The sequence below is a fragment of the Salvelinus alpinus genome, chromosome 23 (assembly GCF_045679555.1).
Source record: "Salvelinus alpinus chromosome 23, SLU_Salpinus.1, whole genome shotgun sequence".
In the NCBI taxonomy this organism is placed as follows: domain Eukaryota; kingdom Metazoa; phylum Chordata; class Actinopteri; order Salmoniformes; family Salmonidae; genus Salvelinus; species Salvelinus alpinus.
In genome coordinates, this window is record NC_092108.1 from 28,016,628 (window position 1) to 28,030,805 (window position 14,178).

A 14,178-nucleotide genomic window follows, 5' to 3' on the forward strand; every position below is an offset into this window, starting at 1 on the left:
TGCAAACCACACTGGGTATTATTCTAATGATCTCTGTCCCAAACAAGGCCACATTTTATTACAATACAAATTATTTGGACATAAGCATTTGTGCCAATTTTGATTGATTAAAATTATTTCAGTGGGAACATGGAAACATTGGGTGGACCCCGGTGGTAGTCATTCGTTTTAACTGCAATGCAGTTGATTGGTGACGATGACATGAATTGTATTGCGGTTGACATCCATACAAGCGGTGTACTCTGATTTTAACCACAACGGTGTGAAATAAACAGCCTAAATGTAGGCACATTTTTCTGTGGGGCAATGAGGAGATTCTGGATCTTTCCCCCTCACGTTTCCATGGAAGTTTTTGGGATGAGTTCCATTGACTTCTTTACCGCATCTATGCTGCCACGTATCTTCAAGAATCCTGAAACAAAAGAGAACATTCTGGTTAGAGTTGTGCATTCCCTGTGCCGAAAATGCTTTGACATAAACTCGCCAAAGTTGTTTGTTGCACAGGGCAGTAATTAAACCATGTTTCTACTGTGTTTAAAGCTGCCCATTTAATAGTACATGCTCTAGCAATGTGAAATATGTTATTAGAAGAACAATCAAAGTGTTGGTTGAAGAATAATTATAGCATTTATTTAACCTAAAGATGTGTTTGTTTGAAACTCTACACTGTATCCCTGTTGACGTGCCGTTGCAGAATAATTTGCGTCATGTGCGAGTCTTCAATGAATATGTATTGGTTGATGGGAATAAAGTGGTTTATGATGCATTGATATTTCCATGGAAAATTATGTGTTTATGGTTGAAATGTATTTTGGGCTATTGCTTAGGCCTACTTAGGTGCTTATTTGGCCTTTTCCCGAGAGAGAGCATGTTGGGCAGGTAACAGGTTGGCAATAGTAGAGCCATACCGAAGTTTTGTTATAAACTTTTCAGGCATCAACTCTGTCTTAGCTACTGAGAATATCTTTGATTTATCCAAGTCGTTATGTCAACGTCCTGTCTGTTATTTTTTGCACAAAAGTCTATTGGCCAATTCGTCCTGCACCGTCGTCACTGTCCGATCCGCTGCCTCGGCTCATGCTTCACAGTAGGCGTTCAGTGTTCATACTGCTGATTACAGCCCTGCATTCAACACCGTAGAATCACTGACACATCAACAGGACCGCCAGGACCTTTGGCGGCGATCGGGGGATTGATAAATAGGGATGCTGTGGATTGGTATTCAGGCTTGTGGCTGTGGCCTGGATGTTGTAAGTCTGACCAGCCTCTTCACGTCAGAGCTCCATTGTGTCTCCATTGCTTACAGGGTAACGTTGTCTTTGCTGAGATGTGCGAACTATGGGTTGAAGTCTTAGTTCAGACTTCTGCTGCAGGTTCAACACCATGCCTCTGAGTCTCTGTCACTGTTTCTCTCTCACGCTCATGAGTTCTTTCACAACAATAGTAATTCTACTTCAAAGAATGACATTGTGACTTGGGTTGCAAAGGGAGGGTATATTACTGGGTATATATTCAGAAGTTTACCAGTAAACTACCAGCATTTTGGTATCTTCCAAGGATTTTATGTAATCTATCACAAGACATCTAGTGGTCGTTTGTTGTACTTTAGATTATCACAGGTAATTATATCTGGCCCTCTGTGGCTTTATCACAGGTAAAATATATGAAATAATTAAATAAGATGATTAAAATTGAAAAGCTGTAAAACTATAAATTTAGTGAATATCATTTATGTTTAATATGATAGATTCCGCATGAAATATGATGAATATTTTTAGACACTTATTAATTTGACGTTGTCTATGTATTTGTCAATGTTTTGGTTTCAAACTGGTGGCAGTTATGAAAAAATAAAATAGTTGGACAAGTTTCAGAGGTAATTGAAAATAATCCCATTTATAATTAGATGTTTTTTTCTTCATTAATTAGGCAATTTTCTCTGGAACCATATGGTCTATCTACTAGAAATTCATGGTCGATGTGGACACAGATATAAAAAATGAACACCAAATATATATATATATTTATTTTTATTTTTTATTATTCAATTACAAATTACCAAAGTTATGATAGATTGCCATAGAACTTCTGTTAATTACCAAAAAATACTGAAGATTCTGGTAAACTACCAGTAGCTTTGCAACTCTAATTGTGACATTGCTACAGACATGGTGTATACTCAACGGTTGGTGGGGGCAGCTACTATCTCAGTGCTCAACAACTTACAATACAAAATATGGGTGTGTTATTGCACAGCATCCCACAACTAAAACCAAATGCATGCTATTCAACCGATCACTGCCCGCACCCGCTCGCCCGTCCAGCATCACTACTCTGGACGCCTCTGACTTAGAATACGTTGACAACTACAAATACCTAGGTGTCTGGTTAGACTGTAAACTCTCCTTCCAGACTCACATTAAGCATCTCCAATCCAAAATTAAATCTAGAATCGGCTTCCTATATCGCAACAAAGCATCCTTCACTCATACTGCCAAACATACCCTCGTAAAACTGACCATCCTACCGATCCTTGACTTCGGTGATGTCATCTAAAAAATAGCCTCCAACACTCTACTCGGCAAACTGGATGAGGTCTATCACAGTGCCATCCGTTTTGTCACCAAAGCCCCATACACGACCTGTACGACCATTGCGACCTGTACGCTCTCATTGGTTGGCCCTCGCTTCATACTCGTCGCCAAACCCACTGGCTACAGGTTATCTACAAGTCTCTGCTAGGTAAAGCCCCGCCTTATCTCAGCTCACTGGTCACCATAGCAGCACACGCTCCAGCAGGTATATCTCACTGGTCACCTCCAAATCCAATTCCTCCTTTGGTCGTCTTTCCTTCCAGTTCTCTGCTGCCAATGACTGGAACGAACTGCAAAAATATCTAAAGCTGGTAACACTTATCCCCCTCACTAGCTTTAAGCACCAGCTGTCAGAGCAGCTCACAGATTACTGCACCTGTACATAGCCTATCTATAATTTAGCCCAAACAACTACCCTCTTCCCCTACTGTATTTATTTATTTTGCTCCTTTGCACCCCATTATTTCTATTTCTACTTTGCATATTCTTCCACTGCAAATCTACCATTCCAGTGTTTTACTTGATATATTGTATATTTACCTCGCCACCATGGCCTTTTTTTGCCTTTACCTCCCTTATCTCACCTCATTTGCTCACATTGTATATAGACTTATTTTTCTACTGTATTATTGACTGTATGTTTTGTTTATTCCATGTGTAACTCTGTGTTGTTGTATGTGTCGAATTGCTATGCTTTATCTTGGCCAGGTCGCAGTTGCAAATGAGAACTTGTTCTCAACTACCCTACATGGTTAAATAAAGGTGAAATAAAAAAATAAATTGCTGCTTGTGATGTTGACCCACTGTCGCCCCTGCCTCTGTCCCCTCCCCAGGTGCTGCGGGTGATGGCTAAGATCATGAGGGAGTGCTGGTACTCCAACGGGGCGGCCCGCCTCACCGCGCTGCGCATCAAGAAGTCCCTGTCCCAGCTCAGCCAGCAAGAGGGCATCAAGATGTAGACTAGAGGGTCAAGACTACCTGTCTGTCTGGACTTTCTTTCTGTCCCCATTGCTATGTGCTGTTCTCTTCGACATCTCTTTCTCTGAAGAGGGAGGGAGGGGATAGTACAATTCAGGTGGGTGTGTGTACCTTTCAATGTCTCATTCCTTCAAGGCTGATTGGAGAGATTGCTTCTCTGCTCTTCTCTGTTCTTCTCTGAGATTGCATCAGGACATGGGTGGATTCTGGATAACATTCTAGACTCTGGATGCAGAGACACAACCCCCTGTCCCTCCCATTGTTTTGCCTGACTGTATCCATCACTTTTTTCTTACCCCATGCAAGAAACGCTGGACTTTATTGGGACCTCCTGTAGGAATTCCATTGCAAATATTCTGAATCAAAGAAAATATGCATTGAAAGAAATTCTAAATTTTGATATACCTCTCTCTGGTCATTTCTCAAAGTACCAAGGTCGGTGTCTATTTAAGTGTTTTGTTTAAACATGATTAAGTGTTACTTATATGAATTTCTTTATTTCACTTAATATCTTTCACCTTAAAACGTTTATTTTACAGATGCCAGATCCATATTTATGTATGTGTTTTGTCAAGCAAACAGGACATGACCTCATTAAGCTTTGTCAAATATGCAGTGAAATATGCAATATCTTGTTCATTGCTATGTATATATGTTCCTTAAAGTGTATACAGTGCATTCAGAAAGTAATCAGACCCATTGACTTATTTCACATTTGTTACGTTACAGCCGTATTCTAAATTTGATTCAATTGGTTTTTTCCCACTGATCAATCTACACACAGTACCCATAATGACGAAGCAATTTTTTTGTATAAATGTTTGCAAATGTATAAAAAATACTCAACCTCTATCAGGTTGGATGAGGAGTGTTGCTGGACAGCTATTTTCAGGTCTCTCCAGAATTGTTCGATCGGGTTCAAGTCCGGGCTCTGGCTGGGCCACTCAAGGACATTCACAGACTTTTCCCGAAGCCACTCCTGCATTGTCTTGGCTGTGTGCTTAGGGTCCTTGTTCGGTTGGAAGGTGAACCTTCACCCCAACTGAGGTCTGAGGTCCTGAGCACTCTGGAGCAGGTTTTCATCAAGGATCTGTCTGTACTTTGCTCTGTTCATCTTTACCTCGATCGTGACAAGTCTCCCAGTCCTTGCCCTTGAAAAACATCCCCAGAGCATGATACTGCCACCACCATGCTTCACCGTAGGGATGGTGCCAGGTTTCCGCCAGATGTGACGCAATCTTGGTTTCATCTGGCCACTCTATCATAAAGGCCTGATTTGGTGGAGTCCTGCAAAGATATATATATTTTTTTATAATTTAAAAGTTTACAACCTTTTTCTCCCCAATTTTCATGGTATCTAATTGGTAGTTAGTCTTGTCTCATCGCTGCAATTCCCATACAGACTCGGGAGAGGTGAAGGTTGAGAGCCGTGCGTCCTCCGAAACACAACCCAGCCAAGCCGCCCTTCTTCTTGACACAATGCCCACGTAACCCGGAAGCCAGCCACACCAATGTGTCGGAGGAAACACCATACACCTGGCGACCATGTCAGCGTGCATTGCGCCCGGCCCGCCACAGGAGTCACTAGAGGGCTCATGGGACAAGAACATCCCTGCCAGTCAAACCCTTCCCTAACCCTGACGACGCTGGGCAAATTGTGCGCCACCCCATGGGTCTCCCGGTCGCGGCCGGCTGCGACAGAGCCTGGACTCGAACCAGGATCTCTAGTGGCACAGCTAGACTTAGACCACTGCACCACTTGGGAGCTCTGTCAGAGTGACCATTGGGTTCTTGGCCACATCCATGACCAAGGCCCTTCTCTCCCGATTGCTCAGTTTAGCCGGGTGGCCAGCTCTAGGAAGAGTATTGTTGGTTCCAAACTTCTTTCATTATAAGAATGATGGAGACCTTCAATGCTGCAGACATTCTTTTTTTTACCCTTCCCCAGATCTGTGCCTCTACACAATCCTGTCTCAGAGCTCTAGGGACAATTTCTTCAACCTCATTTCTGCTCTGACGTGCACTGTCACCTTATATAGACAGGTGTGTGTCTTTCCATATCATTTCCAATCCATTTAATTTACCGCAGGTGGACTCCGTTCAAGCTGTAGAAACATCTCAAGGATGATCAATGGAACCAGGATGCACCGGAGCTCAATTTCGACTCTCATAGCAAAGGGTCTGAATACTTATGTAAGTAAGGTTTTTCTGTTTTTTATTTTTAATAAATGTGCAAAACGTTCAAAAAAGCTGTGTTCGCTTTGTTGTTATAGGGTATTATGTGTAGATTGATTAGTGGAAAATGTATTTAATCCATTTTAGAATAAGGCTGTAACGTAACAAGATGTGGGAAAAGTCAAGGGGTCTGAATGCTGAATGCACTGTATATGAGTGGTTGTATATGGGTGTACTCTATTCCAATGCATTTGGTGTGTGTGTGTATACAAGTGTACATTCTGTATGTATGTGTACATGCAGTACATCTACGCTGATAGATATACATGTACCTCTATTTTATACAAACTGCTCTTTTGTTATTTCAACCATAACCAGGAAGTTCTCTGAATCAGTCATCCAATCATATGTTAATGTAGTAGTAGGAGGTTCTCTGAACAAATGGCTCCTCCCACTGCCATAGGGAATGATGCAGTGGAGATCAGGGTCATATTCATTAGGCACCAAATGGAAGAAAATGGACTGAAACAGGGTGGGTCTACCTGGACTAAATGTATCTAATAAGATACATGTATCTAATAAGATACATGTTTTTAAACATTTTGCTAAGGTGTGCACTAATGAATACAACCCAGGGTTGCCATTAGGCCTTAGCAACACCATGATACCAGTTTACCGGTCACTCTTCTCAGCAGTAATGCATCCTGTACAGTTTTAAGGGAAAGCATTGATGGAGCTACATTATGTAGGCTTTTTTATTTCCTGTATACTTGTATTGCTTTTATGTCAATGAGTTTTCACATATCTACGGGCATAACATTTCAAACAAGAATGTACATTTGTATATCTTAGAGATGTGTACAGCTCTACCTTGACAGTGAGAAAGCCCATTGAGACCTATTCAGGTCCTGTAGTTGATCTTTCATTGTTGGCATGAAAGAAAAAATGAAATGTTACTTTATTAGTTGGTAATATCCTTATGCTTTTAAACTTATAGATTTGATCATGTGACCTCTTCTTATTTTCCAATAGGACAAAACACAGTAAACATGAATTTAAGTGAGTAAAGGAAATTCTGTAGACATTGTTTCGTATTGCTTCAGCAGTAAGGAATGCACTTTAGGGCATTGTTGCCTTACATGATAAAAAAAAAAAATCCTAATCCCAAATAATAGGAGTAGACTACAGTACGATGAAGAGAGTTCAGATGGATGCTCGTCAATAAGTGCCATGGCATTTTGTTTGACGAGTAGTGTTATTTTTTTATATATATTTTTTGACAAAGGCACATGTATTCAGATCTGCTACTGGTTTGGTTTTTGTCTTTCAGCAGGTTTACAGCATAACCTGCTTTAACCAACCAAAACACCCTTTAAATGTTGTGCCATACATAGAATGCAGAATTGGTCAACCAGTCATGTGGATGAAAAACAATAGATTGTGTTTTTTGGTCACATTCATCAGACTTGAGGTGAAGAATATTGCTGCTATAATATACTGTTTATGTTGAACCAAAAAAGTATTATTTTACAGTGGAACACAAGATGCAACCGTTGTCATTTACTCATCCAAAAATGTTACTTTCTCTTACTTACTTTTTTTTTCTCAAAAATGTCTCAAATCACCAGCAGCCTTTCACTTTCTGAAGCAGCATTTCACTTTTCTGAAGCTAGAAACATCCAGGTATTCCTCTCAGCAACATCAACAGCCTCTGAGTCCCTATCAGCAGGACTCCACTAACTATGCTCACTATCTGCTAGTCTAGTGTTCACCAGGAACCTTGTATTTACCCCCTCCAATGTCAATGTTTTACGATATTTCCTTTCCCAATTGTTCTATAATCTACAAATGTGGTGTGTTCTGTATGTCATGTATGGTGCTTTATACCTGTATACTGTACCATTCCCCATTAGTTTAGTTTAACTAGTGTGTGTAACTGAATTCCCCATTCTGCCAGTGATACAGTATGTAGCCATCATTATACAGGCATGATTACTGCTGTCACTGACCTGAACTCAAGCACTAAACGAGGAAGTGCCCTGCAGTTGTGTACTGAATGAGATGCTCTGATTAGCAGAAGGGGAAAAAGACCAGTGAGGCAGGCAGCAAGGCATTCATATTTAGTAGTGGGCTTCTGATGCAACCGCAAAATTGGAAATTGATATTTAAGCTCTGCTGTGTAGTACAGATTGTGAAACAGAATTTTAAAAATGTTTCTGGTAAGCAAACCATTGTGAAACGTACAGTGTTTGATAATTGGGATCCAACCTGAAAGTTCTGTCGTGGAAAATTACAAAATCAGTCATGCTATCCTGTGTTTTACTTGGAGAATTGTCCATGTGTTATATGCTAGTGTTTTTCTTGCTGATGTAGCCTCGTCTTGTCTGACTTAGTCATAAGTCTGGGCGTACAGGTAAGAGCTGGGTGCAACCGCAGTATGTGACATCCCGTTTGTACTATCTGCAGGAACTCCTCTGTGTGTAAACTTGCAGGAAGTAACAGACAATGGTGGCGACGTCAGCTATCTTAATCTGCACAGACTAGCTAAACGCCTCTTATACACCATGTTCCCCACCCCTGTTTGCACACATCTGCTAACTGCCACATAGACAAAGTGGATGGACTTTTCTCTAAAAGCTGAGAGCCACTGTTCGTTGGGCTTTTAACTGCACTGTTGAGTGGATTGTTGACCGCTCCATTTTTGCAAATCTTATAATAAAATTGTTGTTTGAAGAATTTAGTCTCTCGTCCCTTATGGTTAGAATTTCCACTACAGTTCCCTTGACATCTTTATCACATGTTCTACAGTAGCTTTTAAGTGTCAAGTAGCTGCAGTATGTGGCTCCAGTACAAAAGAGCCTTCTTATTTCTGCCAATGCCTACTTTTGACAAAGTCCACCATATGTGCTCCCATGATTCTGCTGAAAAGGGAGGAAATGAAACAATGTGACGTTTGACTAAAAAGTAAAAACACAATCTAAAGATGTTAACTATACCTCCTCAACAGACCAATGTTTTTTTTCAATTATAATTTACCTCAATGTACATAATACTTTATCTACCACGTTTTACATTTTATTTTTTATGAAATGTCTAATAAAAAGTATATTTCTTTATTTGACAGTGGTAGTCGGTGTTCTGTTTGTCCCATATGTGTAAGAAGTAATCCTATTGACTGAACCAGAATCTGAGAATGTTTTCTCTTTACTATTCTGCAGAGTTGTATAGAAAGGCAGTATCTATGATTTGTGCCAGTTGTGTGAAGGAGGGTTATGTTGCACCACTTCTGAGGTCGGCATTCTCTCCTCAAGATACAGTATGTTGTATTTACATTTTACAAAGTGTTTAAAAGAATGAGCGCTTGACATAGGAATTCAGAGGACATTGACTATTAGTTCAAGTTCATGTATAGTGAAGTAAGATGTTTTGTGAATAAATATATACACATCTTATTACCTACTGACTTTTCCCCCCTCTCTTTCAAAGGTGCTCTATTGTTGGTGAATTCATAAGGCACTGCGGCCAAGTCATTCAATTGGTATTGCAATATTGAAGTATCCAATAGTTTGAATATAAATGCTTTTAATATAAGTGGTGTGTGTTATGAAATTATTGTAACGTCGACCACATTTGCCCCTTCCATGCTCCTCCCACCAACAGATGGTGGTTTTACCTAAAAGTACATGGGCACAGGGATTCTTGCATCTAGTGTGATGAGTTGCCAGCTTTACACTACTTCCATACCGGTTTGCACATTCAAAGATTCTAGTACTGTAAATGCATCCATTTGACTTCCTTTCCTAACATTTGGTATGCCATTAGGGGTTTGGGTTTCCATGCCATTGGGGGTTGGGTTTCCATGCCATTAGGGGTTTGGGTTTCCATGCCATTGGGGGTTGGGTTTCCATGCCATTAGGAGTTGGGTTTCTTTATTTCTCAATGTGACCCATCAGGTGTTCAAACTTTTATGACGTCTGGGATGTAAATAAGTAATGTGTTCAGGGGGAAATAAGGAAGGGTCTGACTGTCTATAGAGTCTAGACATTCCCTGAAGACCCTGTCTGGCTGTAGCAGATCCCTCTGTTCTGACCCATTGTAGCCAGACTGAGAACATCAAGCCATCTCTTACCTCTTGACAATTCATCCAGACATCAAGTTCCTTCAATTGTCAAATCCAATTTCAGGGTTCCAAGGTGGTGAGTTCTGGAATTCTATAGTGTGAAACTTGAAAAATCAGTAATTGGACTCTTGAAGGGGGAAGACATGAGCATGATGGGTTTCTATAGGTGCTGAACATTTTAATTGTAACAGTTAGATTTAACAATGACTGCATGCTATTTGAAAGGGAAGAACATTTTCATAACCGGGAGAGAATAAATCAAGTCTGGAATGAAATACAATCACCCTTCTGGATTTGGGCAAGTTAATCTCTTTATCCCTCTTCTGTCCTCACTTCATCATTTCCACATTTCCACATTGCTATATTTCTAGAAAGCTTGATAATGGTGGTCAGTGGGAATACAGTGAGAGCAGGGAGACCCATTTACCATCTGAAAAATGTGTGCTGATACACGCTCTGGTGATATGATCGTTCTCAGAGGTAATTCACTTCTGGGATTCAATTTTCTGCTTTATTTCCATTCTGCGGAAAGTTATGTTCTGACAGTTGGTCTGATTTCCCTTCCGGTTTGTTCTAGTTCTCCATGCCTTGGCTTGGCCTACTTCCGCTGATTTTATAACAACATACAGTGCATTCGGGAAGTTTTTAGACCCCTTAACATTTGGAAAAAGTCATGTTACAGCCATATTCTGAAATTGATAAGGGAAAAATGAAAATAAATCTATGTACACACAATAACCCTTTATGACAAAGCGAAAAAAGCATTTTAGAAAATGTTAGCAAATTTATGAGAAAAAATAAACTGAAATATCATATTTACATAAGTATTCAGACTAGAGGTCGACCGATTTAATCGGAATGGCTGATTAATTAGGGCCAATTTCCCCCAAATTTTTTTTACACCTTTATTTAACTAGGCAAGTCAGTTAAGAACACATTCTTATTTTCAATGACGGCCTAGGAACGGTGGGTTAACTGCCTTGTTCAGGGGCAGAACGGCAGATTTTTACCTTGTCAGCTCAAGGATTCAATCTTGCAACCTTACGGTTAACTAGTCCAACGCTCTAACCACCTGCCTCACGAGGAGCCCGCCTGTTACGTGAATGCAGTAAGAAGCCAAGGTAAGTTGCTAGCTAGCATTAAACTTATCTTATAAAAAAACAATCAATCAATCATAATCACTAGTTATAACTACACATGGTTGATGATATTACTAGTTTATCTAGCGTGTCCTGCGTTGCATATAATCGATGCAGTGCGCATTCGCGAAAAAGGACTGTCGTTGCTCCAACGTGTACCTAACCATAAACATCAATGCCTTTCTTAAAATCAATACACAGAAGTATATATTTTTATACCTGCATATTTAGCTAAAAGAAATCCAGGTTAGCAGGCAATATTAACCAGGTGAAATTGTGTCACTTCTCTTGCGTTCATTGCACGTAGAGTCAGGGTATATGCAACAGTTTGGGCCGCCTGGCTCATTGCGAACTAATTTGCCAGAGTTTTACGTAATTATGACATAACATTGAAGGTTGTGCAATGTAACAGGAATATTTAGACTTATGGATGCCACCCGTTAGATAAAATACAGAACGGTTCCGTATTTCACGGAAATAATAAATGTTTTGTTTTCGAGATGATAGTTTCCGGATTCGACCATATTAATGACCTAAGGCTCGTATTTCTGTGTGTTATTATGTTATAATTAAGTCTATGATTTGATAGAGCAGTCTGACTGAGCGATGGTAGGCACCAGCAGGCTCGTAAGCATTCATTCAAACAGCACTTTTGTGCGTTTTCCAGCAATGCTTCAAGCATTGCGCTGTTTATGACTTCAAGCCTATCAACTCCCGAGATTAGGCTGGTGTAACCGATGTGAAATGGCTAGCTAGTTAGCGGGGTGCGCGCTAATAGCGTTTCAAACGTCACTTGCTCTGAGACTTGGAGTAGTTGTTCCCCTTGCTCTGCATGGGTAACGCTGCTTCGAGGGTGGCTGTTGTCGATGTGTTCCTGGTTCGAGCCCAGGTAGCAGCGAGGAGAGGGATGGATGCTAAACTGTTACACTGGCAATACTAAAGTGCCTATAAGAACATCCAATAGTCAAAGGTATATGAAATACAAATGGTATAGAGAGAAATAGTCCTATAATTCCCATAATAACTACAACCTAAAACTTCTTACCTGGGAATATTGAAGACTCATGTTAAAAAGAACCACCAGCTTTCATATGTTCTCATGTTCTGAGCAAGGAACTTAAACGTTAGCTTTCTTACATGGCACATATTGCACTTTTACTTTCTTCTCCAACACTTTGTTTTTGCATTATTTAAACCAAATTGAATAGGTTTCATTATTTATTTGAGGCTAAATTGATTTTATTTATGTATTATATTATTAAGTTAAAATAAGTGTTCATTCAGTATTGTTGTAACTGTCATTATTACAAATAAAAATAAAAAAATCGGCTGATTAATCGGTATCGGCTTTTTTTGGTCCTCCAATAATCGGTATCGGTATCGGCGTTGAAAAATCATAATCGGTCGACCTCTAATTCAGACCCTTTTACTCAGTACTTTGTTGAAGCACCTTTGGCAGCGATTACACGTTTGATTCTTCTTGGGTATGATGCTACAAGTTTGGCACACCTGTATTTGAGGAGTTTCTCCCATTCTTCTCTGCAGATCCTCTCAAGCTCTGTCAGGTTGGATGGGGAGCGTCGCTGCACAAATATTTTCAGGTCTCTACAGAGATGTTCGATCAGGTTCAAGTCCGGGCTCTGGCTGACAGTGGTGTAAAGTACTTAAGTCAAAAATAAAGTACTACTATTTAAGCAGTTTTTGGGGGTATCTGTACTTTACTTTACAATTTATATTTTTGACAACTTTTACTTTACCACATTCCTAAAGAAAATATTGTACTTTTCACTCCATACATTTTCCCTGACAACCCAAAGTACTCATTACATTTTGAATGCTTAGCAGGACAGGGAAATTGTGAAATTGACGCACTTATTATATATATATCTTTATATATATCTTTTATTTTTTTATTTAACCTTTATTTAACTAGGCAAGTCAGTTAAGAACAAATTCTTATTTACAATGACGGTCTACACCGGCCAAACCCGGACGACGCTGGGCCAATTGTGCTCCGCTCTATGGGACTCCCAATCACAGCCAGTTGTGATACAGCCTAGACCACTTATCAAGAGAACACGTGGTCATCCCTACTGCCTATGGTCTGGTAGACTCACTTAACACAAATGCATTTGCTTTTGTAAATAGTGTCTGAGTGTTGGAGTGTGCCCCTGGCTATCTGTACATTAAAAAAAAACAATAAAATGTTGCTGTCTGCTTTTCTTAATATAAGGAATTTGAAATGATTTACACTTTTACTTCTACTTTTGATACTTAAGTACATTTTAGCAAGTACATTTACTTTTGATACTTAAGTATATTTAAAACCAAATCATTTGAGACTTTTACTTCTATTTTACTGAGTGACTTTCACTTTTACTTGAGTAACTTTCTATCAGGGTATCTATACTTTTACTCAAGTATGACAATTGGGTACTTTTTCCACCACTGCTGGCTGGGCTCTCAAGGACATTCAGAGACTCGTCCCAAAGCCACGGCTGCGTTGTCTTGGCTGTTTATTTAGGGTCATTGTCCTGCTGGCAGGTGAACCATCACCCCAGTCTGAGGTCCTGAGCACTCTGGAGCAGGTTTTCATCAAGCTTCTCTCTGTACTTTGCGCCGTTCATCTTCCCCTCGATCCTGACTAGTCTCCCAGTCCATGCTGCAGAAAAACATCCCCACAGCATGATGCTGCCACCACCATTTCCTCCAGACATGACGCTTGGCATTCAGGCCAAAGAGTTCAGTCTTGGTTTCATCAGACCAGAGAATCTTGTTTCTCATGGTCTGAGATTCTTTAGGTACCTTTTGGCAAACTCCAAGCGGGCTGTCGTGTGCCTTTTAACAAGGAGTGGCATCCATCTGGTCACTCTACCATAAATGCCTGATTGGTGGAGTGCTGCAGAGATGGTTGTCCTTCTGGAAGTTTCTCCCATCACAGAGGAACTCTGGATCTCTGTCAGTGGGATCATTGGGTTCTTGGTCACATCTCTGACATCTCCCCCGATTGCTCAATTTGGCCTGGTGGCAAGCTCTAGGAAGAGTCTTGGTGGTTCCATTTAAGAATGATGGAGGCCACTGTGTTCTTTAGGACCTTCAATGCTGCAGACATGTTTTGGTATCCTTCCCCAGACCTGTGTCTCAAAACAATCCTGTCTCGGAGCTCTACGAA

The 14,178-nt window shown here is 40.3% G+C and overlaps 1 protein-coding gene across 1 annotated transcript in view; it reads left to right on the forward strand.

Moving 5' to 3' along the window:
• The window catches only part of LOC139550713 (TGF-beta receptor type-1-like), a 47,309-nt gene extending 43,047 nt beyond the window's left edge, over positions 1–4,262 (forward strand). The window contains exon 9 of the mRNA XM_071361807.1: positions 3,428–4,262. Coding sequence (XP_071217908.1) covers positions 3,428–3,553 — 126 coding nt within the window. The 3' untranslated portion in view covers positions 3,554–4,262. The remainder of the gene's footprint in view (positions 1–3,427) is intronic.
• Positions 4,263–14,178: the final 9,916 nt, after the last annotated feature.